This window comes from Saitoella complicata (assembly GCF_001661265.1).
Source record: "Saitoella complicata NRRL Y-17804 unplaced genomic scaffold SAICOscaffold_5, whole genome shotgun sequence".
Lineage (NCBI taxonomy): Eukaryota > Fungi > Ascomycota > Saitoellomycetes > Saitoellales > Saitoellaceae > Saitoella > Saitoella complicata.
In genome coordinates, this window is record NW_017566996.1 from 227,487 (window position 1) to 247,599 (window position 20,113).

At 54.0% G+C, this 20,113-nt stretch overlaps 10 protein-coding genes across 10 annotated transcripts; 7 read left to right on the forward strand and 3 right to left on the reverse strand.

The window, feature by feature from the left end:
- The first annotated feature begins 571 nt into the window (after nucleotides 1-571).
- On the forward strand, nucleotides 572-1,992 carry SAICODRAFT_17685 (taurine catabolism dioxygenase). Its single transcript, XM_019165847.1, has one exon. It carries the CDS (start codon nucleotides 682-684, stop codon nucleotides 1,843-1,845), a length of 1,164 nt encoding a protein of 387 aa, XP_019025801.1. The 5' UTR covers nucleotides 572-681; the 3' UTR covers nucleotides 1,846-1,992.
- Nucleotides 1,988-3,722, reverse strand: SAICODRAFT_89589 (MFS general substrate transporter; the record flags this gene model as incomplete). Its single annotated transcript, XM_019171643.1, has 1 exon — nucleotides 1,988-3,722. The coding sequence occupies exon 1, from the start codon at nucleotides 3,365-3,367 to the stop codon at nucleotides 1,988-1,990; it is 1,380 nt and encodes a 459-aa protein (XP_019025802.1). The 5' UTR covers nucleotides 3,368-3,722.
- A 161-nt stretch (nucleotides 3,723-3,883) lies between these two features.
- SAICODRAFT_23948 (UPF0075-domain-containing protein) lies at nucleotides 3,884-5,161 on the forward strand (the record flags this gene model as incomplete). The annotated part of the gene is made up of 1 exon (XM_019166741.1): nucleotides 3,884-5,161. The coding sequence occupies one exon, from the start codon at nucleotides 3,884-3,886 to the stop codon at nucleotides 5,159-5,161; it is 1,278 nt and encodes a 425-aa protein (XP_019025803.1).
- A 2,276-nt stretch (nucleotides 5,162-7,437) lies between these two features.
- On the forward strand, nucleotides 7,438-9,272 carry SAICODRAFT_29378 (aldehyde dehydrogenase). Its single transcript, XM_019167394.1, has one exon. The coding sequence runs from the start codon at nucleotides 7,803-7,805 to the stop codon at nucleotides 9,255-9,257; it is 1,455 nt and encodes a 484-aa protein (XP_019025804.1). The 5' UTR covers nucleotides 7,438-7,802; the 3' UTR covers nucleotides 9,258-9,272.
- A 238-nt stretch (nucleotides 9,273-9,510) lies between these two features.
- On the forward strand, nucleotides 9,511-11,103 carry SAICODRAFT_46387 (uncharacterized protein; the record flags this gene model as incomplete). The annotated part of the gene is made up of 1 exon (XM_019168854.1): nucleotides 9,511-11,103. A coding segment is annotated over one exon (1,593 nt), but the record flags the coding sequence as incomplete, so codon positions are not given.
- Nucleotides 11,104-11,291: 188 nt separating this feature from the next.
- Nucleotides 11,292-12,371, reverse strand: SAICODRAFT_23951 (GroES-like protein; the record flags this gene model as incomplete). Its single annotated transcript, XM_019166742.1, has 1 exon — nucleotides 11,292-12,371. The coding sequence occupies one exon, from the start codon at nucleotides 12,369-12,371 to the stop codon at nucleotides 11,292-11,294; it is 1,080 nt and encodes a 359-aa protein (XP_019025806.1).
- Nucleotides 12,372-13,251: 880 nt separating this feature from the next.
- Nucleotides 13,252-14,784, forward strand: SAICODRAFT_33873 (MFS general substrate transporter; the record flags this gene model as incomplete). The annotated part of the gene is made up of 1 exon (XM_019168323.1): nucleotides 13,252-14,784. One exon carries the CDS (start codon nucleotides 13,252-13,254, stop codon nucleotides 14,782-14,784), a length of 1,533 nt encoding a protein of 510 aa, XP_019025807.1.
- Nucleotides 14,785-15,445: 661 nt separating this feature from the next.
- Nucleotides 15,446-16,888, reverse strand: SAICODRAFT_54042 (FAD/NAD(P)-binding domain-containing protein; the record flags this gene model as incomplete). Its single annotated transcript, XM_019169257.1, has 1 exon — nucleotides 15,446-16,888. The coding sequence occupies one exon, from the start codon at nucleotides 16,886-16,888 to the stop codon at nucleotides 15,446-15,448; it is 1,443 nt and encodes a 480-aa protein (XP_019025808.1).
- A 788-nt stretch (nucleotides 16,889-17,676) lies between these two features.
- SAICODRAFT_53976 (putative cyclase) lies at nucleotides 17,677-18,642 on the forward strand (the record flags this gene model as incomplete). Its single annotated transcript, XM_019169252.1, has 1 exon — nucleotides 17,677-18,642. The coding sequence occupies one exon, from the start codon at nucleotides 17,677-17,679 to the stop codon at nucleotides 18,640-18,642; it is 966 nt and encodes a 321-aa protein (XP_019025809.1).
- A 386-nt stretch (nucleotides 18,643-19,028) lies between these two features.
- SAICODRAFT_5897 (ribosome recycling factor) lies at nucleotides 19,029-19,894 on the forward strand (the record flags this gene model as incomplete). Its single annotated transcript, XM_019169640.1, has 3 exons — nucleotides 19,029-19,099; nucleotides 19,154-19,505; nucleotides 19,562-19,894. The coding sequence occupies 3 exons, from the start codon at nucleotides 19,029-19,031 to the stop codon at nucleotides 19,892-19,894; spliced, it is 756 nt and encodes a 251-aa protein (XP_019025810.1).
- Nucleotides 19,895-20,113: the final 219 nt, after the last annotated feature.

The window sequence follows — 20,113 nt, forward strand, 5'->3', positions numbered from 1 at the left end:
AGAGCAGGAAAAGAAGTGCGAAAGGATGCTGAGACTCGCTTGTTCCGTTGTACAAAGCCAGGCTTTCTTGGATACATTTTATATCGAATATGATACCTTCACCATTATCGTGAGTCCATCGTCAGTCCATTCCTGTTGTTACGGTTGCTCCTACTACACTGACTATGGCCTTACTCGAAAACCCGGTATAATTCTTGAAACGTGAAAGCAGTGAATTCACATGTCCTATCATCCCATCCGGCTCATCTTGCCGATATCTTTCAGCTCCCCCTTCATCACGCAATGCGATCAACGTCATTGTTCATCCCCTTCTCTTCGGGTGCGCTTTGCGGCACTACCGTGGGAACGTACCGCTCACCCGCCCGAAAGTCTCGGAATGCCATGTTTGCGGAGAGTGACCGGTGACAATTTCTAATCAGGCTCCATCTGAGGGCTCGTAACCTGTATGCACCGCAATTGGTGCTCTTTCCGTCATTTAGCCGATGATATCAATCGCGTGCCATTGCGTGCTCGACATCGTGCGACGTGGCCCGTGGGAGGTGTACGTGATTACACCAGACGATCTCGCAATGCAGTTTGGCAGAAATAATATAAGATGTCACTCTAGTCCTTCCTCGCTCAACATCAATCCTCACCTTCAACAACCTCACAACAAGCATCAGTCAAACCGTATCAAGCACAATGGCTCCTCCTTCTCTCGACACCGCCGCTCCGGCTTACACTTTCAACGACCTCAAGAACAAAGTTCAACAAAGCCTTGACATCGATGCTACCCCCAAGGCCACGCCTTACACCTACGGAGGATCCCTTGACTCCTTTAACTCCTTTGACATTACCCCCATCATTGGTCGCGAGTTCCCGGATGTCGACCTCCGTGCTGTCCTCAACGCTCCGAACCGTGAAGACTTGATCCATGACTTGGCTGTCACCATCTCTGATCGTGGCGTCGTTTTCTTCCGCAACCAATCCCTCACCACGGATGAACAGAAGCAGCTCGGTCTCCTCCTCGGTGAATTGACCGGAAAGCCTGCCACCTCCGGCCTTCACATTCACCCCGTCATCAACTCTGGACGTGATATCGGTATCAATGAGGATTCCGGCGAAGTCACTCGCAAGGACGACGAGATCTCCGTCATCTCTTCTGATCTCAACCGCAAGCTCTACAGCGACTATGGTTCCCAGTTCGCAGACCGCCTCAACAACAGGGTCCGTGACAACTTTGCCTCCACTGGATGGCACAGCGACATCACATTCGAGCCCGTCCCCGCGAACTACACCATCCTCAAGATCCACACGCTTCCCCCCACCGGTGGTGATACGCTTTGGGCCTCCGGCTACGAGTTGTACGACCGTATCTCTCCCAAATTGAGGCAGTTCCTCGACACTGCCACCGGTACCTTCGCTCAACCCAACTTCAACGCCGCCGCCGACAAGCACGCTTTCAAGCTCTACTCTGCTCCTCGCGGTGCTCCCGAGAACGTCGGCGAGGACTTGACCGCCATCCACCCCATCGTCCGCACCAACCCCGTCACCGGCTGGAAATCCATCTTCGCACTCGGCTCCCACTTCTCCCATATCAACGGGTTGACCAAATACGAGAGTGACTGGTTCAAGGATTACTTTCACCGTTTGGTGACGGATAACCACGATTTGCAGGTTCGTTTCAAGTGGAATAAGAATGATGTTGCTATTTGGGATAACCGTTCTGTTTACCACACTGCGACCTACGATTATGGCGGGAAGCGTCAGGGTAACCGTGTTGTTGCTCTCGGTGAGAGACCGTACTTTGACCCTGCTAGCAAGAGTAGGCGTGAGGCTCTTGGTGAGGTTGATGCCGAGGCTTAGTCTAATGGGTATGTACGAGGAGAGCAGAGCAGGAGTGATATGATAGTGAGGTTATAGGTAGTGTAACATATCTTTGATACCATGATGACTCCGTCTAAACGCCTCTGCTCCTAATCCAGGCCAAAACAAAGCCTAGCTCACGTCAGGCAACACTGATAACCGCGGCATCCTTCTCCCCAACCTCCATTCTTGTCTTCTCCTCTGCGTCCTCCCCACTCGCGTAGTTGGTCTTGCTGACAGTCTTCGCAACAACGAACATCAACGGCAAACTCACACCCTGCAACACGAAACAAACAATCAACTGCCTCATGAACCCCACACCCGCCGCACTGATCCCGAAACTCAGCGCACCACCCGCACTCTGCAATCCCTTGTAAAACCCGGCATATCGAGCCAAAGTCCACGGATCGTTCGTGATGGCGCCCATGAGCCAGTAGCAGTAGGATTGGTACATGGCATCTGCCATGCCGTAGAGAACGTAGAGCACGAATGGACCTGCCCAGTTCGAGTCAGTCCAGTCCGAGGAAGGGGAGGGGTTATGTTCGGAGAAAGTTGATTGGAAGGCTGCACCGCCAGACCAGGTTGCGAGGACGAAAATGGAGATAACGGCGAGTCCAATTATGCCGCGACGACGTCGGTCACCGAGGGCTGTTGCGTCAAGGATAGCAGAGATACCGAAGGTGCCGAAGACTTGGGTGAGCCAGTAGATCATGCTGTTGAGTGTTCGGGAGCGGAGGGAAAAGTAGAAGGCGTTCATGCTAAATTGGTAAGCGTAAAACCAGTTACTCGCGAGACATGCCGGTGCAAGGGCCATGATCTTCCAGTCGAAGACGAGACCGCAGACGCTCTTGAATTCATCACGGAAGTTCATGGGCTTCGTAGTCGTAACCGGGGTGCCATCCTTGTGTTTGACAACCGCTGGGTCGGCGAGGAAGAACGACGCAACGATTCCCACACAGATCACAATGAAAAACCCCACGTAACTCCCCGTCGACACCTTATCACCACTCTTCCCTCCATTCCTCATGATTTGTGCGAATGGGATCAACCCTCCGATCGCCGCGCCAACACCCAACATACTCCACTGATACGCAAAGTGCCTCGACTTCTCATGTTCACGCGGATAAGACATGACCACAAATCCTTGCGCAGTCCACAACAATCCGGCACTCAACCCACATAGAGCGCCCCCAGCAATCACGAATGCCTCTGGGCCTCCACGGTCTAAACACCACAAACTACCCACGTACACCGCGTACCCAAATGTACCGATAAAAAGAGTCCAGCGGGGCCCAATGGTGTTATTGACAGACCCGCCGAAGAATCCGATGATGGCGAAACACGCGTATAGAGCCGAATTCGACTTTGCGACAAGGGAGGTGGAGGAGGCTGCTTGACCTCCGGCGCCCATACCGTTGATTGCGTCAAACATCCCGGGACAGCAAAAGAGAACCAAGCCGACAAGCAGCGATTGCCATAACGGCGTGCGAAATCGAGTGAGAAGGGATGGTGCGGATGTCATGTCGTGGTGACGTTGGAGTGTTGATCTGACAAACGTATCCGCCCATGGTGTCGGCCTTCCAAGTCCTTATGAACCGCCGTTATGCCCACCCCCGGGTCGAATATACCCATATCTCGCCTGGGTGGGGTAAATAACGGCGTCAGTGCGTGGGAGCCAGTACCCGACACTGGATTGCCGTAGTTCACTGAAGTCAGCATTGGTTTGCAGTGGTGGGCTATCATCCGACCTCCTCTCGAATCCGACTGGGGCCCCACTTACTCGATTCAGTAATTTGATCCGCCGTTATGGACAAGTAACGATGATATGAACGATCTTGGCTTGCTTTCACGCGGATAGGGTCTGAGGGATGAGGGTGCTTCGTCCGATATGAACCGATATACCCGGTGGTCCTGGCGCGTGGCCCCGAGTGGACGGAGAAGTCATTATGGAACGGATCATTGAGATCAACCTCATCTTTGCGACATTTCCAGTTTCACAATCCATTGATCCTGAGCGCAAGGTTTTACAGGCCGGATCATGACACTCAACATCATCGGCCTCAACTGCGGTACCTCCGTCGACGCAATCGACATCGCCTACTGCGCAATCACCCCCATCCTTTCCTCCCCCAACGATCTCCGCCTCGAACTCCTCGACTACACCGAACATCCCGTCCCACCGGAGCTGAAGGCACGGGTACTGAAAGCGTGTCGCGAGAATGCCGTAACGATGGAGGAGATTTGCGACCTCAACTTCGCGCTTGGGCGTGAGTTCGGGCTCGCAGCAAAGTCATTTATCGACAGGAATGGACTGGAAGGAAAGGTGGACGCGATCGCATCGCATGGGCAGACACTGTGGCATATTCCCTCGCCAGCACCTCCGCAGCAGAAGAGTACGCTCCAAATGGCAGAGTCTGCTGTTATCGCGCAGATTACGGGCTTGACGACGATCTCCTCCTTCCGTGTCGGCGACGTGGCAGCTGGACGTATGGGCGCTCCCCTCATCGCCTTCCTCGACGCCGCAGTCCTTGCTCATCCAACGCTGACCCGCGCGTCTCAGAACCTTGGCGGAATTGGTAATGTGACGATCATTCCAGCGGGTGACTCCGCCATCGAGTCGTGTTTCGAATTTGATACGGGGCCGGGGAATGTGTTGATCGACGCTGCGGTACGGATCATTACGAATGGTGAACAGGAGTACGACAAAGACGGTCTCATCGGTGCACAAGGTCGTGTGTATGAGGACGTGGTCGATGAGTTCTTGGCACATCCTTACTTCAGTGCCGCCCTCCCAAAAACCACCGGGCGAGAACTCTTTGGCGATGACATTGCGTCCCAACTCGTCTCTTCTCTCCGCTCCGTCGGTGCTACAGATCCGGATGTCATCGCTACCATCACCCGAATAACGGCCGAGTCTCTAGTGAGAGCTTACGAGCGCTATCTACAACCGGGTGGCACAATCGACGAAGTCTACCTCTGTGGCGGCGGCGCCTATAACCCGAACATAACGTCTTACCTCTCTACTCACCTCCCGCACACATCCATCAACCTCTTCTCGACCACGCAAATCGCTCCCGAAGCGAAAGAAGCCATCTCCTTCGCCCTCCTCGGCCACGAATGTCTCATGGGGAAGAGCATCGTTGTACCACAACACGTAGAGAGTGCGGAGCGCGTCGTGTTGGGAAAAATCACGCCCGGGATGGGTTATGGGAGGTTGATGAGGAAGGTTGTTGGGAGTATAGGGTTCGTTAGCGAGAATATGGAGGATGAGAGGAACGGGTTGCCGTACGCAAGGAGGATGGAGGTCGTGAGCTGAGAAGGATGAATCTCGGGTTTACGGGGCTGTAAGCAACGATACACTATTACCTACTTGAGAGCAGGTGACGAATACGTCTGTGGGAGATATCCAATTATGAGTGTAAGAGGTCTGATTATTCAAATAGGGACGTATCCTCCCTTATATATCTAGGGTCCTGTCGTGCCAAACCCGTAAATCCTCGTACCACACCCCTGCGCCCGCAACCTGTGTAGAGTGTGTCGCACTCCTATTACTAGTACATCGACGGTTTCAGGCTGAAGCCGATAGGGCACGGCCACACCCACAGCCAAAGAACGGGTGTCTCAGCAGCCGCCCGGTCGGCTTCAGCCTGAGACCGAATCTACTACAACCCTAACCCTAACCCTAACCCTAACCCTCATCAACAATATTGTGCGATTACACGGCCTACCAGATACAATCGTATCAGACAGAGATCCTCGTTTCACCAGTCAGTTTTGGAGAGCACTGCAAGGCTCACTTGGGGTTGAGTTACTGATGTCAACTGCTGAGCACCCTCAGACTGATGGACAGACGAAACGTACGATCAAAACACTGGAACATATGATTCGTCCTTATGTTCAGGACCATGATTGCGATGAAGTCCTACCGTCATTGGAGTTTGCATACAACAACTCAAAACATGGTACGACAAATATGACACCATTCTATATGAACTACGGTTATCACCCTATTGGACCGAACCGGACGAACTACAGCAATGTTCAAGCAGCACAGGAACTTCTCGAAAAGTTGACCGACATACACACCGCGGCGAAAGATACGATCCATGGAAACCAGATGAAACAGAAACATCATGCTGACAAACGTCGATCTGTACCTGCCGATTTCAACAAAGGAGACTGGGTCTTGGTCCTGAAAAGCAATCAGGACAAGTTAGGAAAACTAGAAAGCCGTTATGCAGGACCTTATAGAGTTCTGGAGCGACTCAGCGACAATGCAGTTCGGCTAGTGTTACCCGCTGGTTCACAGGCTCACCCAACTTTCAACATTTCGCGATTGAAAAAATATTACATGGCAGAGGATGAACGACAAAACAATGTACCAGTGAACCCGGCATTGCCTGCTGGAAGTTCTGTCCCTCGAGAAAAACAAGAGGTTGAACGCATTATTGCATCTCGCAGAGATGAAAATACCCGCACACAGGAGTATCTGGTTTGATGGAAAGGAACAAACTTACATGACAACTCCTGGGAGCCAGCCGACAGCATACCTGCTGACAAAGTTGGAAAGTTCGAAAACGGGCCAAACCCACTTCGTTTGCCCAAGTTACCTCACAAGAATTAATCACGATTATTAATTATGGCAGGAGGATCACCTACTATGAGGTGGAATGGGAGAGTGAAAAAGGCAAGCCTGATTCGTCGTGGGAGAGTTGGAAAAGGCTGCACAAGTGCGCTGAGGCAAAACACTTGTACAGGATCGGCAACAGGTTTTGAAGAACCTACCTCCTTTCTTTCTGTTGGTACGAGTTTTTTATTGCTGTTAGTACCGTTTAGAGGGGGGAGAGTGTAGTGTGTCGAACCACACTACGGATTCTACAGGTACGTCGTACCTGGTTTTAATTCTATTGAGTACCGGCTCCGTTGGGGAACGGCTCTGTTGGGGAACGGCTCCTGGAAGCCGTTGCAGAACTTTACTATGTAAAGGGGAGGTTTTGGTAGCTTTATTTCTTCATTCGAATAACAATCACTTCTTACTACTCCATCCGTTACATCTTTCGTACCAAGCGTCACGCCGAGACCCTTCCCCATGAATGACTGCAAGACGCCAGTCAGCAACCCGGTGCTCTCGAAGTCCTCACCGAATATAACAACTCCCAAATCCCGTTCAAAATACAAGGGCTCCATTTGGTACAACGACGGCACAGGCGAAGATGTAGAAGTACGACACGCCAAGGGTCAGAACTACGATAGGCCAAGGGGCAGGACAACGATAGGCCAAGAGGCAGAACAGGCAGAGAGTACAATGACGAGGAAGTACAACGACGTGGGAGTAGGCTGTGTCGATTGATCGGTAGGATGTCCGACCTGTCAGACAAATTCGAACGTGGGAATTGGAGCCCGAGCTCTGACGCAAATTAGCTACAGCGGACTAGTCGGTCCGACTGTCCTTTACCTTCCTCAACGTTACAATTCTAACGATTCCGCTCTCCTCGTCGACTGGTAGACGGGCTCAGCTGCTGCCACATGTACAGCTCAGCCCCGCCCGTGGAGCCCTCATACGTACGTATACCGACCGGTATGGCGGGCCGAGCAAGCTGCGTGCGCGCTGGCGCTCGGTTGCTTGCTCCCGCCCCAACCTCAGAACGGCTCTCAGGCAGCCGAAACCTCACGACCTCACGGCCCAACCATCAACAGCGTCGGGTCATGTAACCGTCGTGCTGCGTTTTTCGACCCTCATATGAATTTCTACGGCTATAGCTATCCGCCGTTACCGCAACACCCCGGCTTCACCTCGATCCTCCCCGCTTCACTCGGTACCCGGCAAGCGAGGATCAGTTACATATACGATGGATACCAGCTGCTGTCAAAGCAAGCAGTGAAATCCGGGATCCTATAAACGAGCAGCTATTCCTTCTCAGTTTGCACCTGCACGACGAACTCGAAACTACCCCACCATGCACAAAGAAACCCCAGTAGCCCTTCACATCCACGGCGAGGACATCATCACCTCCACCACCTTTCCCGTCCTCAACCCCCTCAGCAACTCTCCCGTCCACTCCTGCTCCTCCGCCTCCAAATCTGAATGGTCCGCAGCCCTCAAAGCCGCCGAAGACGCATTCGAGACGTGGAGGGACACATCTCCTTCCACGCGCCGCCTGATCTTCCTCAAAGCAGCGGATATCTTGTCAGGATGGGAAGATAAAGTAAAGGAGTTCATGACGGCCGAAGTCGCCGCTACGCCATCATGGGTCAAAGTCAACATCAACGCCGCCGTCGCACAATTCCGCGAAGTAGCAGGCCTCGCAACCCACATCAAAGGCGAGATCGTCCCCGCCGACCGCCCAAACACCACGATCATGGTCCTCCGTGAAGCCGCCGGTGTCGTATTCGGTGTCGCTCCCTGGAACGCACCCATCACCCTTACCGTCCGCGCGATCGCAACCCCGATCATGTGCGGTAACACCGTCATCCTCAAACCCTCCGAGTTCTCCCCCGGCTCTCAGCGCTTAGTCGTGGACGCCCTCATCCAAGCCGGTCTCCCCAAGGGCGTATTGAACTACCTCCCCGTCTCAACCTCCGACGCACCCGCCATGACAGAATTCTTCGTCCGCGCTCCGAGCGTGAGGAGGGTGAACTTCACCGGCTCCACCCGCGTCGGGAAAATCATCGCTCGTCTTGCCGCTGAGGAATTAAAACCCTGCGTTCTCGAACTCGGTGGGAAAGCACCTGCGATCGTGCGTGCGGACGCGGATATTCCCTCCGCAGCCAAAGCGATCATCTTTGGTGGTCTTTGCAATGCGGGTCAGGTGTGTATGTCGACCGAACGTGTCCTCGTCCACGAAAGCATCGCACCCGCGTTCAGATCCGAGCTCATCGCACAATGCAAAGCCCTCAAAACGGGTGACGGTGGGCAAATCAGTGGTCTCCAAACCGGTGCAGCAGCAAAGAAGGTCGTGGAGCTAATCCAATCCGCAAAAACCCAAGGCGCACATATCCTCCTGGGCGACTGCAAGATTAACCGGAACTCACTCCTCGGACCACACGTCGTCTCCGGCGTCACCACCTCCATGGACATCTGGTCCACCGAATCCTTCGGCCCCGTGCTCTCCCTAACAACCTTCTCCAGCGACGCCGAAGCTATCCGTCTCGCAAATTCCTCCACCTACTCCCTCTGCGGCTCAGTCTTCACCCGCGACACCCTCGCCGGTACCCAAATCTGTCGAAAACTCCGTTGTGGAGCGACGCATGTCAACGGACCTACCGTCTATATCGAGCCTACGCTTCCGAATGGTGGCGTCGGGGGTGCGAGTGGGTATGGGAGGTTTGGGGGGATGAGTGGGGTGGATGAGTTTATGGATAAGAGGATTGTTACGGTCTGTGCTGCTGGGACGGAGTTCAATCTTGCTTGATTCGAGAATGTTGGTAAATCGTAAGATAAGTTGGAAATTGCATTTTAATTGAAGGGGAATTGCAGAAGAATTAACTTCCCGTCCGTGCGTATCGATATGGTTGCAGTAGGACCCGATCCATGACGCGTTGTGCGTACACCGTCTCCAACGTCGAGGAAGCGACCTACACGACCATTGACAGGTCCATTGACCAGAAGCTGCTTCCCAAACTATCATGACGCCCATACCGCACACCTCCAACGTCGACACTCCCATCCTCATCGCAGGTGCCGGTCCAATCGGCCTGATCCTCGCCTACACCCTCGCTCACCGCTACTCCGTCCCATGCACAATCATCGACCGCTACGCCGAACCCACCAAATGGCCCAAAATGGACCTAACAAATTCCCGCACCATGGAAATCCTCCGCATGGTTGACCCCACCCTCGTCGAAGAGTTACGACGAGAAGGCGTGGATGGGAAATGGAGGTTCGACGTGTTGTTCGCGACGGGATTGGGTGAGGAGGGGGAGTGTCTCGCGAAATGGGATTTGGATAGTGCGAATGAGTGGCGGGAGAGGATTGGGAGGGAGAATGATGGGCGGTGGACGAGGGAGCCGTGGTTGAGGATTCAGCAGTCGATTTTGGAGAGGGTGTTGAGAGGACGGTGTCAGCGGCACCCATTGATCACATTCCTGGCTCCTGTCAATGTAGACTATACTGTGTTCCACCCTGCGACTGAAGAGCAAGGGGCCTATTGCAAGACAACCTTGAGCTCCGCTGATGGCAGTTCAACCATGACCTCCATCTATGTCATCGCCTCCGACGGCGCTGGCTCGACTCTCCGGTCAACCTCCACCCGTATCAGATCGCATCGCCTACCACCAGCCCCGCCAGTCTCCCTCGTTCACTTTCGCTCCCGCGACCCAACCATGCTCAAGTACGGCCGCTTCTGGCACATCTTCCTCACTCACCGCGGAATCTGCATCGCACAAGACGAACTTGACACCTACACCGTCCACCTCTTCCACCCACCACCAAACACCAACGCATCCGAAGAAATCGGCTCTCTCCCCGCCGAGGAAATCGTCAGGAGAGTGCTAAAAGCCGACGTTAGAATCGACGAAATCCTCGTCCGCAGCGTGTGGAAACCAAATTTCGCAGTCGCAGACCATTACTCCGAAGACAACCTCTTTCTCCTCGGCGACGCCGCACACCAATGGGCCCCCCTCGGCGGGTACGGATTCAACACGGGCGTCGGGGACGCTTACGATCTCGCCTGGAAACTTGCTTTCACCATCCGCGGCCACGCTGGTCCGAGGTTGTTGGAGTCGTATGAGGGGGAGAGACTACAGGTTGCGAGGATGTGTTTGGAGAGGAGTTGGAGGCATATGGAGGTGCATTTGAAGGCGTGGGAGATGGCGGATCGGGGGGAGAAGGAGGGGATTGGGGCGTGGTATACTGCCGAGAAGGGAGAGAATGAAAATCTTGGAGTGGAGTATGGGTGGCGGTATCGGGACTCGCCTGTTATCTCGTACTCCAATGAAGGCGGAGAACAAAAAGATGGGAATGAGGACGAAGATGAGTGGCCATGGACTCCGGAGGCGGTGAAGCCTAGTACACGTCCCGGATGTCGTGCACCCCATGTGTTCAAGAAGGACGGGGAGACAAGCGTACTGGATGATCTGGCTACAGGGTTCACCCTTGTTAGATTTACGTGCGTGGACATTACACCCCTTACTCGCTCCGCTTCTAGATCTGCACGCGGTATTGATGTCTCCTTACTCTCCCTTGCGGACGAACCGCATGTGCGACGGGTCTGGGGTAATGACATCGTTCTCATTAGACCAGATGGATACGTAGCTTGGTGTGGATCGACTATACCCAGTGAAGACGAGTGCAGGAAGATCTGGGATAGGGTCTTGGGATGGACCGAGGACGTAAGAGTAGAAAGGGATGCAGGCAGGAGCGGATGGGGAGAGGAAGTGATAAAAGCAAGCGAGCTCGACAACGGATTCAATTAGACTAGATATACGTAGCATCACCAATGGGTGACTTACATCTTAATAACAATCCTCCCATTGACCTTCGCTCCCTCGATCTCCTTCAACACCTCCTCCACATCTCCCAACCCCCTGACCTCAATCCTCGGCTTGATCTGCCCCCTCGCAAGGAACTCCAAAGCCTCGACCGTATCCGGCAACGTCCCGGTCGAAGTTCCCATGATCCTAATTCCCCTCGCAATGAAGTCTTCCGGCAAGACCGGGATGGGGGACGGCTTCGGCGGGAGTCCGATACAGATTAACGTACCCGCTCTACGAAGGTACTTGACGGCATCCGCATAAGCCCTGGCAGAAGACGCACAGATCAAGGCGCCATGCGCTCCACCTCCCGTAATGTCTTGCACATCCTTCACACAGTCCTTCGTCTCCATGATATCAACATACGCCTCCGCTCCCAACTCCATACAAATCTCCTTCTTCCCAGCATCGAGAGCAAGAGGCTTATACCCCATCGCCTTCGCATACTGAATCGCCAAATGTCCCAACCCCCCTCCAGCACCGGCAACAGCGACCCAGCTCCCCTCCTTCAACTGCGAGATCTTCAGAGCTTTGTACACAGTCACTCCAGCGCAGAGAATCGGTGCAGCTTCGGCGTCGGAGACGTTAGGCGGAATACGGACGAGGTAACGGGAGTCTGCGACAGCGTATTGAGCGAAACACCCCTCGATGTCTTTTCCGGTGACTTTGCGGGAGGGACAGAGATTTTCGTAGCCGGTTGTGCAGGGTTCGCAGGTGTTGCCGTTCGCGTCGGTGGTAGTGCCTTTACAGACGTAGTGTAACCACCTCACGGCAACTTTGTCACCGATTTGCCAGTCTCCCTTGACGTCGTCGCCCAATGCGACGATGTTTCCCACACCCTCATGTCCACCAATGGACACTGTGGGCTGGAGGTATGGCAAGTCCTTGCGTGCCAAATGGAGGTCGGAGGCACAAACCCCGGCATGAGTGACCTTCACGAGCACCTGAGTAGGCGAGGGAGTGGGTGTTTCACGCTCGCAGGCGGTGATGAGGTTCGTCTTTGGATCCTGGATCGCGGCGAGGGAGGTGGAGGGGACAGATTCAGCAGATGGCATAGTGGGTAGTTGATTTGATGTTTGACGATGTATCAAGGACCTTGGAGGTCGCGAGGTCTATTTGATATAAGCCAGCTCATTCCAGCAATACCGGAGCCGTGTATGGGTTGCTGACTGTTGCCGTTTCGAATTCTTGCGGGGAAATCCGCGCTCGGTTCAGCAGCCGCCCGGGTGATTCGAGGACCGTGCGCCGCGCGGAAGCAGAGAACCGACCCATAACACCAGGTCAAGGTCTGGAATGGTAACGGGAGGATGAGAGCCGTTCGGTATTGCGAATCAAGCTGAAGGTAACAGGTTGCTGCATTCCTGAGGGTTCTCTCAAACAGGAATCACGTAGGCGAAATGAATCACTGGGTATGCGTGAGCTCGAGCAGCCAGCCGGCTCTGGTCCCTCGGGGTTGTCAGCTTCCGGTGTTACATATGCAAGTGCAGGATCCATTGCTACGGCTGCCTGCTTGCGATGGTAAGGTTTCATGAGGCGGTTACGGAGCCTTGGAATCCTGTACCCGACCAGGCGCAGTTTCGGGGTGAAATCTTGCGAGCCCATGTTTGGCATTGCAAGCGAGCCGGCCTTACCACATTGCCAACATTCCGTTCCGGGTTGTATGAAGCCACTGATGATCATGGCGTACTTGGTCGGCTCAACTATCCGCTGAATGGAAAAGGTCGGAATGATCCTCCCCGCACAATCGTTGCCGTTGGAAGAGGAGGCCTACCAGGGAAGCTGCTTTCGCTTCTGCAAGTTTGTGCAAACGTGTTTGAGTGGTCATGGGGTCTCCTTGTCCGTTGCGTCGATGAAATGTATAAGTTCATCCTCGAGGGATGAGATAAACCTGAGATGGCGAGTGTGGGCCAAGTCACTACCTCGAAGCTTACAATGATGTCCAAATCGACGGCTGAGCACCTCGAATACAACAAGGAAGGCGATAGCGAAGACCGCAAGGTCCCTTCACCTTTCGTGAACGAAGATGTCTCCAACCTTAAAACCCGCAATGGCATCGTTCTCATGCCTCAACCCTCGTCTGACCCCGCCGACCCCCTTAACTGGTCCTCCTTCCGCAAGCACATGGCAATGGCAACGATTTCCTACCTCGCTTTCGTTTGTTACATGGCCGTAACTGCTCTTGTTCCCGGAACTCTGGCATTGGCGAGGACGTTTGACGTTCCGAAGGCTACGGCTGTTTATCTGGGTAACACCCCCGTCGCGCTCTACGCCATCGGACCCTTCCTCTGGTCCCCGCTTTCTCACTTCTTTGGACGCCGACCGATTTTATTGGTCAGCAACATCATCGCCATCATCGGTACCATCGTCGTCGCATCTGCCCAATCCTACGGTGCTTGCATGGTCGGTCGCGTTATCCAAGGTCTCGGTGGATGTTCGTTCTGGGGTCTCGGACCAGCCAGTATCGGTGACATCTTCTTCCGTCACGAGAAAGGAAAGAAGATTGGTACGAGTACTCTCGCAATCGTTGTCGCCCCCTTTGCTGGCGGAATTATCGGTGGTGCAATCATCAACAACCCCAGCCTCGGTTGGAGATGGAGTCAATGGATCTCTCTCATCCTCATCGCCATCGGCTTCATCCTCCAAATCTTCTTTGTCCCAGAGACCATTTACATCCGCTCAACCACCACTGCCCCGTCCGACTTCCAGCGCGGCCGTATGGGAAGTCTATGGGCGCGCTACGGCATCCGCATCCCCAAGCGCGACGAATCCCGCCGGCACTCCTTCTTCTGGGTCTTCTCCCGTCCATTCATGATGTTCAAACATCCCGCCGTCTTACTTTCATCATTCTGGTTCGGCATCGCATACATGCTCCACGTCGGGATCACCGCCGAGATCCCCCTCCTCTTCTCGCCCGCGCCATACCACTTCACACCCCTAGATGTCGGCCTCAGCGCATTCTCCGGACTGATTGGCGCTCTTTTGGGTGAAGCATTCGCCGGGCCAGCAATCGACCTCATCGCCAAACGGGCCCTCAAAGGCGGGAAAGAATGGCAGCCGGAAATGCGCATGAAAGCAATCTGGCCAGCCTTGATCACGGCGCCCCTGGGTTTGATTATGTTCGGCGTCTCCATCGAATTTGGTCGCGCCTGGGCAACCCCCCTCGTCGGCCAGGGTGTCTACATCTTCGGAATCGAAGTCGCCACGACTGTAATCCAAACATACCTTCTCGAGTCTTACGCTGCCCAAGGTCCCGAAGCGACCCTCGTGTTTAACATGTTTCGTAACTTGTTGTCGTATACCACCCCTTTCTTTACGCCGATTATGCTGGAGAATATTGGAGGGGGTGCGACTTTTGGGATTTTCGCGGCGTTGATTGTGGTGTTTTTCCCGGTTACGATTGGGGTTTTGATGAGGCGTGGCAAGGAAATAAGGGAGTGGAGTGGGGATCCGGGATGGAGTAGGGATTAGTTGATTATTAGCTTTTGTAATCTAGTTGAATGTTCTTTGTTTTATCAACTTCTCGTATCGCACTCCTTCCCTTGGAACATCGACGGTTTCCTTTCTGAGTTTGTCACTGTAACGGCCTTTGGGATCCCAACTCTGTTTGGCAGATTGGTGTACGTGCCCGCAATGATTGCTCTCATGGGTATGGCAACATATCTACAACTCAGATATCCAAGAACTTGTCTAATCAAGGTTTTGGACGGCTAGAAATAACTTTGTAGTGAAAGGTTTTGAATGAGATCTAAAAGGTCACCGGACCCACGGCGACAGGAGAGCCGGCTGCACGATCTCCCCCAACCTGGAGTCATTAATGGGTAACAGCACAATGAGAGGTTCTCGCTGCTGCACCTTCCGCGTCAATCCGTTTCCAGATCAAAGTGCTGGACAGGGAAGGAGAAGCAGCGAGGGTTTTTACTTGTTTGTTTGGGACTTAATCACCCTGGGCAGTCATGCCAGTAAGTCGCCGACTCCAACAGTTATCGCGAGAACGGATGGGAGGGACAGATCAGAACCATTCACGAAGACAAGATAAAGGAATACGAAAATGAAATTTAAAAACAGACCTCAGCATCTCCCAACATATCAGTAATAGTACAACAGAACACTATATTCCCACGCTTCAACCTCAAGCAGCAGAATAAGGCCCCTCCTTCTCCATCCCGCCATTCAACCCCAAGACCTCCTTCACCCCCTGCACAACCTCCCCAGCCTTCTCCTGCACATTCCTAACGACCCAACCCCCATCCCCTCCCTTTTCCGCCTCCGCCTCCTCAACAACCTCCCCAGCTAATCCCTCTCCCGGACCCTTCCCCGGCAACGGCTTCGCAACACTCTCGAGGTTTTCCGCATCACACCCAAACAACCAAAGACGACGCTCGCGCCATCCCCAGAAGACTGGTGAATCCTCATGATCGCCACCAGCCATCGCCGCATCACGGCGGCGTTGGAGCGAGGAGTCAGGGATATGAAGGATATGTTGGTGGGTTCGCGTGAACTTGGTCACGGTCGTAACGCGAGGTTTACGCAACCTCTCATACTCCAACAACGCTTCCTTCAACGTGACCCCCTGCCCCGAAATTTTGCGAATACACGCCCGAAGCGTCGCTGCGTCCTCGGCGGCTTGCGCAGCGCCTTGAGCGAGGTAGGGAAGCATAGGGTGACACGAATCGCCCAACAAGACGGCTGTACCGGCATCATTGCTCCACCTGGTCAATTCTTGCAAATCACCCAAGCGCCACTTCAGGAACCCTTCTGAGAGCTTACAGAGTTTTTGGACTTTGGTATCCCAGGATGCGAAGCGTGCGCAGAGTTCTTCGTTGGATCCTTTGACGATCCATTCTTCTCCCGGAAGCTCGGAGAGGTTGGTGGCGCACACGACGATGTTGTAGAGTTCGCCGTCGCGGATTGGGTAACCGACGAGATGGGCGTCTGGACCACACCAAGACGTGGTGCAGGGCTTCGTGATGAGTTCCGACAGCTCGGGGTCTGCGAGGAGCTTTTCGCCGGGGATGAGGATACGGTAGGCCACGTCGCCGGTATCGCGGGGGTTATCTTCCTTACCCGTAAGGAGGGGCCGGGCGATGGATTTGATGCCGTCGGCACAGATGAGGAGGTCGGCGGAGTAGTTCGTTCCATCCTCGCACGTAACGTTCTTATTGTCAAAGTCATACTCCACAACCTTCTTGCGCGGAAGAACAGGCACGCCCATGCTCTCCACCTTCTCGAGCAGCGCAGAGTGGAGATCAGCGCGGTGAACGAGATAGTAAGGCGCATCGTAATCCTTCCCAACAAACGGGATCTCCAGCAATGTGTTTCCGTCGTCCCACCTCAAGAAGTGGTAACGCTCGCTCTTGCTCTTCTTGATCTTCTCAAAGTCCAGGCCCCAACGCATGAGCAGCCTCGAGGAGTTGGGCGGGATACGGATACCAGCGCCAGCTTCGCCGAAGGAAGGAGCGGCGTCGATGATCGTACACTTGTGACCGTCGGAACCGAGAGCGAGAGCGGTAGAGAGGCCACCGAGGCCAGCGCCGATGATGAGGATGTTGAGTGGTGTTGTAGTACTCGGCATAGTTCGTGTGGTTTGTGACTGTTGTTGGTGAGGAAGGAAGAAGGATGGAGGATGGGATGGTTCTTATAGCCGAGGTGTGAACTGAGCCTTCGAGTGACTGTCAAGGTCATTGTCGTTGAGTAGAGTTCACCGCCGGAGCACGTATCCGCTCACATGCAACGCATCCGCCTCATCGACCTGCGCCGGCTCACTTGTCCGTTACCTGCAATTCTCGAGGTTACAGTCAACCGGATCAGCTGCCTGGAAGTATGTTGCCTGGTCTGGAGAGACGCGCACTGTCGCGGATGCCTGCTGCCGCCGCGGTCGGGCCCCGGATGCAAGTGAGCGCCCAACTGCCGAACCGTCTATGGAAAGGTTTCGAGGAGCATTGAAGCCGGCGGATGGATGTTACGTAAACTTGGACGTTTCAATATGCAGTTGAGAAATGTGAGGCTGTGACTTTGGAAACAGTGGAGAACCCGGGAGAGGACAGCCGCTGAATCGCGATCGTCGTCTCCAGCGGACGGGTTGCTCGGGTGAAGGACATACTTTCTTGGCCGACGGATCACCGTCAGTATTCCGGCTGTGTTATCCTGCTCGAGCATCATGTCTTCCTGAAATCTGCTTCCCTGCGGGTTAATTGCCTCCGCGACGAACCGCAGCCGACATCCGACTTCCCCGCACAAACTCACCGCCGAAACCCTCCTCGACTTCACCTCCAACAACCCACCTCATATACATATACCTTCGATCCCCTGTGGTCCCTCTCCCCAATCACAAGTACAAAATATCGACTACCAAACATCACCATGCCAATCCCAGACAAACTCCCAACCTACGCCGACCTCCCCCTCGACCCCTCCCACCCCCCGGGCTCCGCCTGGGGCCTCTACGGCGAGTCCGACAACCTCGGAACCCTCAACCTCCTCACCCCCGACAACACACTCGCCGCCGCCTCCCTAATCAAAACCGGAACCCGCATCTCCCTAAACTGGCCCCTCCAAAACCCGTCGCACCCCGGATTCTTGCGCCAAAAATTCAACCACAAGATCATCCAAAAAGCGCCTCGATGCGTCAACGACGACGTTATCGAGATGAACACACAAAGTGGCTCCCAATGGGACGGTCTCCGCCATTTCGGATTCCAAGGTGTGCGGAAGTTTTACGGTGGTGTAACCATGGAAGAAATCCACGAAGAGGGCTCCACGACCCTCGGAATTCACCACATGGCCAAACAAGGAATCGTCGGCCGTGCAGTCTTGATCGATTACCGCTCCTGGGCCGTCAAGCAAGGAATCGAATACGATGCTTGCGACACCTACTCCATCCCCCTCGACTCCGTCCTCGAGATCGCAAAAGAGAAGAACATCACGTTCCGTCAAGGCGACATCCTCATCATCCGCTCTGGATTCACGGAAGCGTACCAAGCCCTCTCCGTCGAAGAACGCGAAAAGAGATCTAAGGTCGTTCCGCCCCATTTCGCCGGTTTCGAACAATCCACCACCTCCCGCTCCTTCCTCTTCGACACCCACTTTGCCGCTATCGCCTCCGACGCCCCCGCTTTCGAGTGTTGGCCGACGCAGTCGCCCGAAGGATGGGCACTCCATGAGTTCGTGCTTGCGGGGTGGGGTATGCCTATCGGAGAAATGTTTTGGTTGGAGGATTTGGTGAAGGAGTGTGAGCGCTTGGGACGGTGGGAGTTCTTTTTCGTGAGTGAGCCTTTGGCTGTGGTTGGTGGTGTCGCGAGTCCTCCGAATGCGTTGGCCATCTTCTAGATACGATTGTACGAGTGCGTGAGCAGAAGCGTGTGATATAGTATTGCCTATCGAAATATCTACCATAACCTACACCGTCCCTAGTCCACCACCCACCATCCATAAATCCTCCTACATATCATATCATAAATATCACATACCACCTAGCATAATCCAACACCTCTCTTCCCAACCATCCATCGACACCCATGCACTCTGCCCTCAACCTTCATCCTCTTCGACTTACGTTTTCGTGAAGACACCATCATCTCCAGAGCATCTGCCCTGGTCTTGAGGTTTTTCGTTTCGGCAGGACGTTTCTTTGACGGCCGCCCCGCGCGTTCCTGCACGACCCTTCAAAAGTTCGCGACAAAGTAAACCGAAACACAACACCATCTACAATTACGATGGCAGCGTCACGATCATTGATCCGTCTTTGTCTTCATTCATCAAGGGTGGCAGCGCGCCCAGCTCTTCGGTAGGTAATCTACAGAACCGTCTGAACACTTTGACTGACAACCATTGCCTCTAGTCAAGCATCCACCATCCTCCCTCGGTCAGCACCATGCCAGATCGCACGGTCATTCACCTCAAGTCCTGTACTCTTCAAGAAGAGCAAAGCCGGCAAGGCAAAGAAGGAGGACGAGCTCGATGACGGTGTAAATCTACCCGAATTCACCATCGAGCCGTTCCAGGACCACGTGGACAGAGCCATTAACTGGCTATCAAAGGAAACCGCAAAGCTGAGGCAAGGAAGACAGAACCCGGCCTTGCTGGATAACTTGAAGATCGAGCTGCCGGAGGGTGCGTTGCAGTTGAAGGATGTTGCCGTGGCAAGTTTAAAGGATGGAAAGACGATGTTGGTTAGTGTTTTTGAGGAAGAGGTGGGGTCTCCGGATGATTTCTTCAGTTTGTCAAAACTGATTATTATGGCCTTCAGCATGTTAAACCCGTCCAGACCGCAATCCAACAATCACCACACGGCCTCAACCCTCAACCCGCCTCCGGCAACCCCCTCGGCCTAATCATCCCCCTCCCCCAACCAACCCGCGAAGCACGAAACAAAATTGCAGCAGAAGTCTCCAAAATCGGAGAATCCTCAAAAACAGTCCTGAAACGTGCACGTCAAGATGCGTTGAAGTTGCTTAAGAGTGCGCAGTTGCCCAAGGATGCGAATAAGAAGAAGGAGGCGGAGGTGGAGAAGGTTATGAAGAAGGGGAGTGATGAGGTGACGAAGATTGTGGAGGCTACGAAGAAGGCTGTGTTGCAGTGAGGGTAGTAAACGGTAATGAAGTTGGGCATGATCGAAAGCATATGGTATAAGATAGAAGAAATATTGCCGTACAGTCCGTGCAGGCCAGGACACGGAAACCAGAAGGAAGAATCAAAACAAATACGAACCATCTCGTCCCACTCACTCATCGATATCCACTACGGGTCGAGCAGTGGCTACCGAATATGGACTAGCGTCATGCCTTGTAACGTATCCCCG

Excerpts from the sequence above, each read along its gene's own strand:
- SAICODRAFT_17685 (XM_019165847.1), top strand. The coding sequence starts at position 682 with ATGGCTCCTCCTTCTCTCGACACCGCCGCTCCGGCTTACACTTTCAAC.
- SAICODRAFT_29378 (XM_019167394.1), top strand. The coding sequence starts at position 7,803 with ATGCACAAAGAAACCCCAGTAGCCCTTCACATCCACGGCGAGGACATC.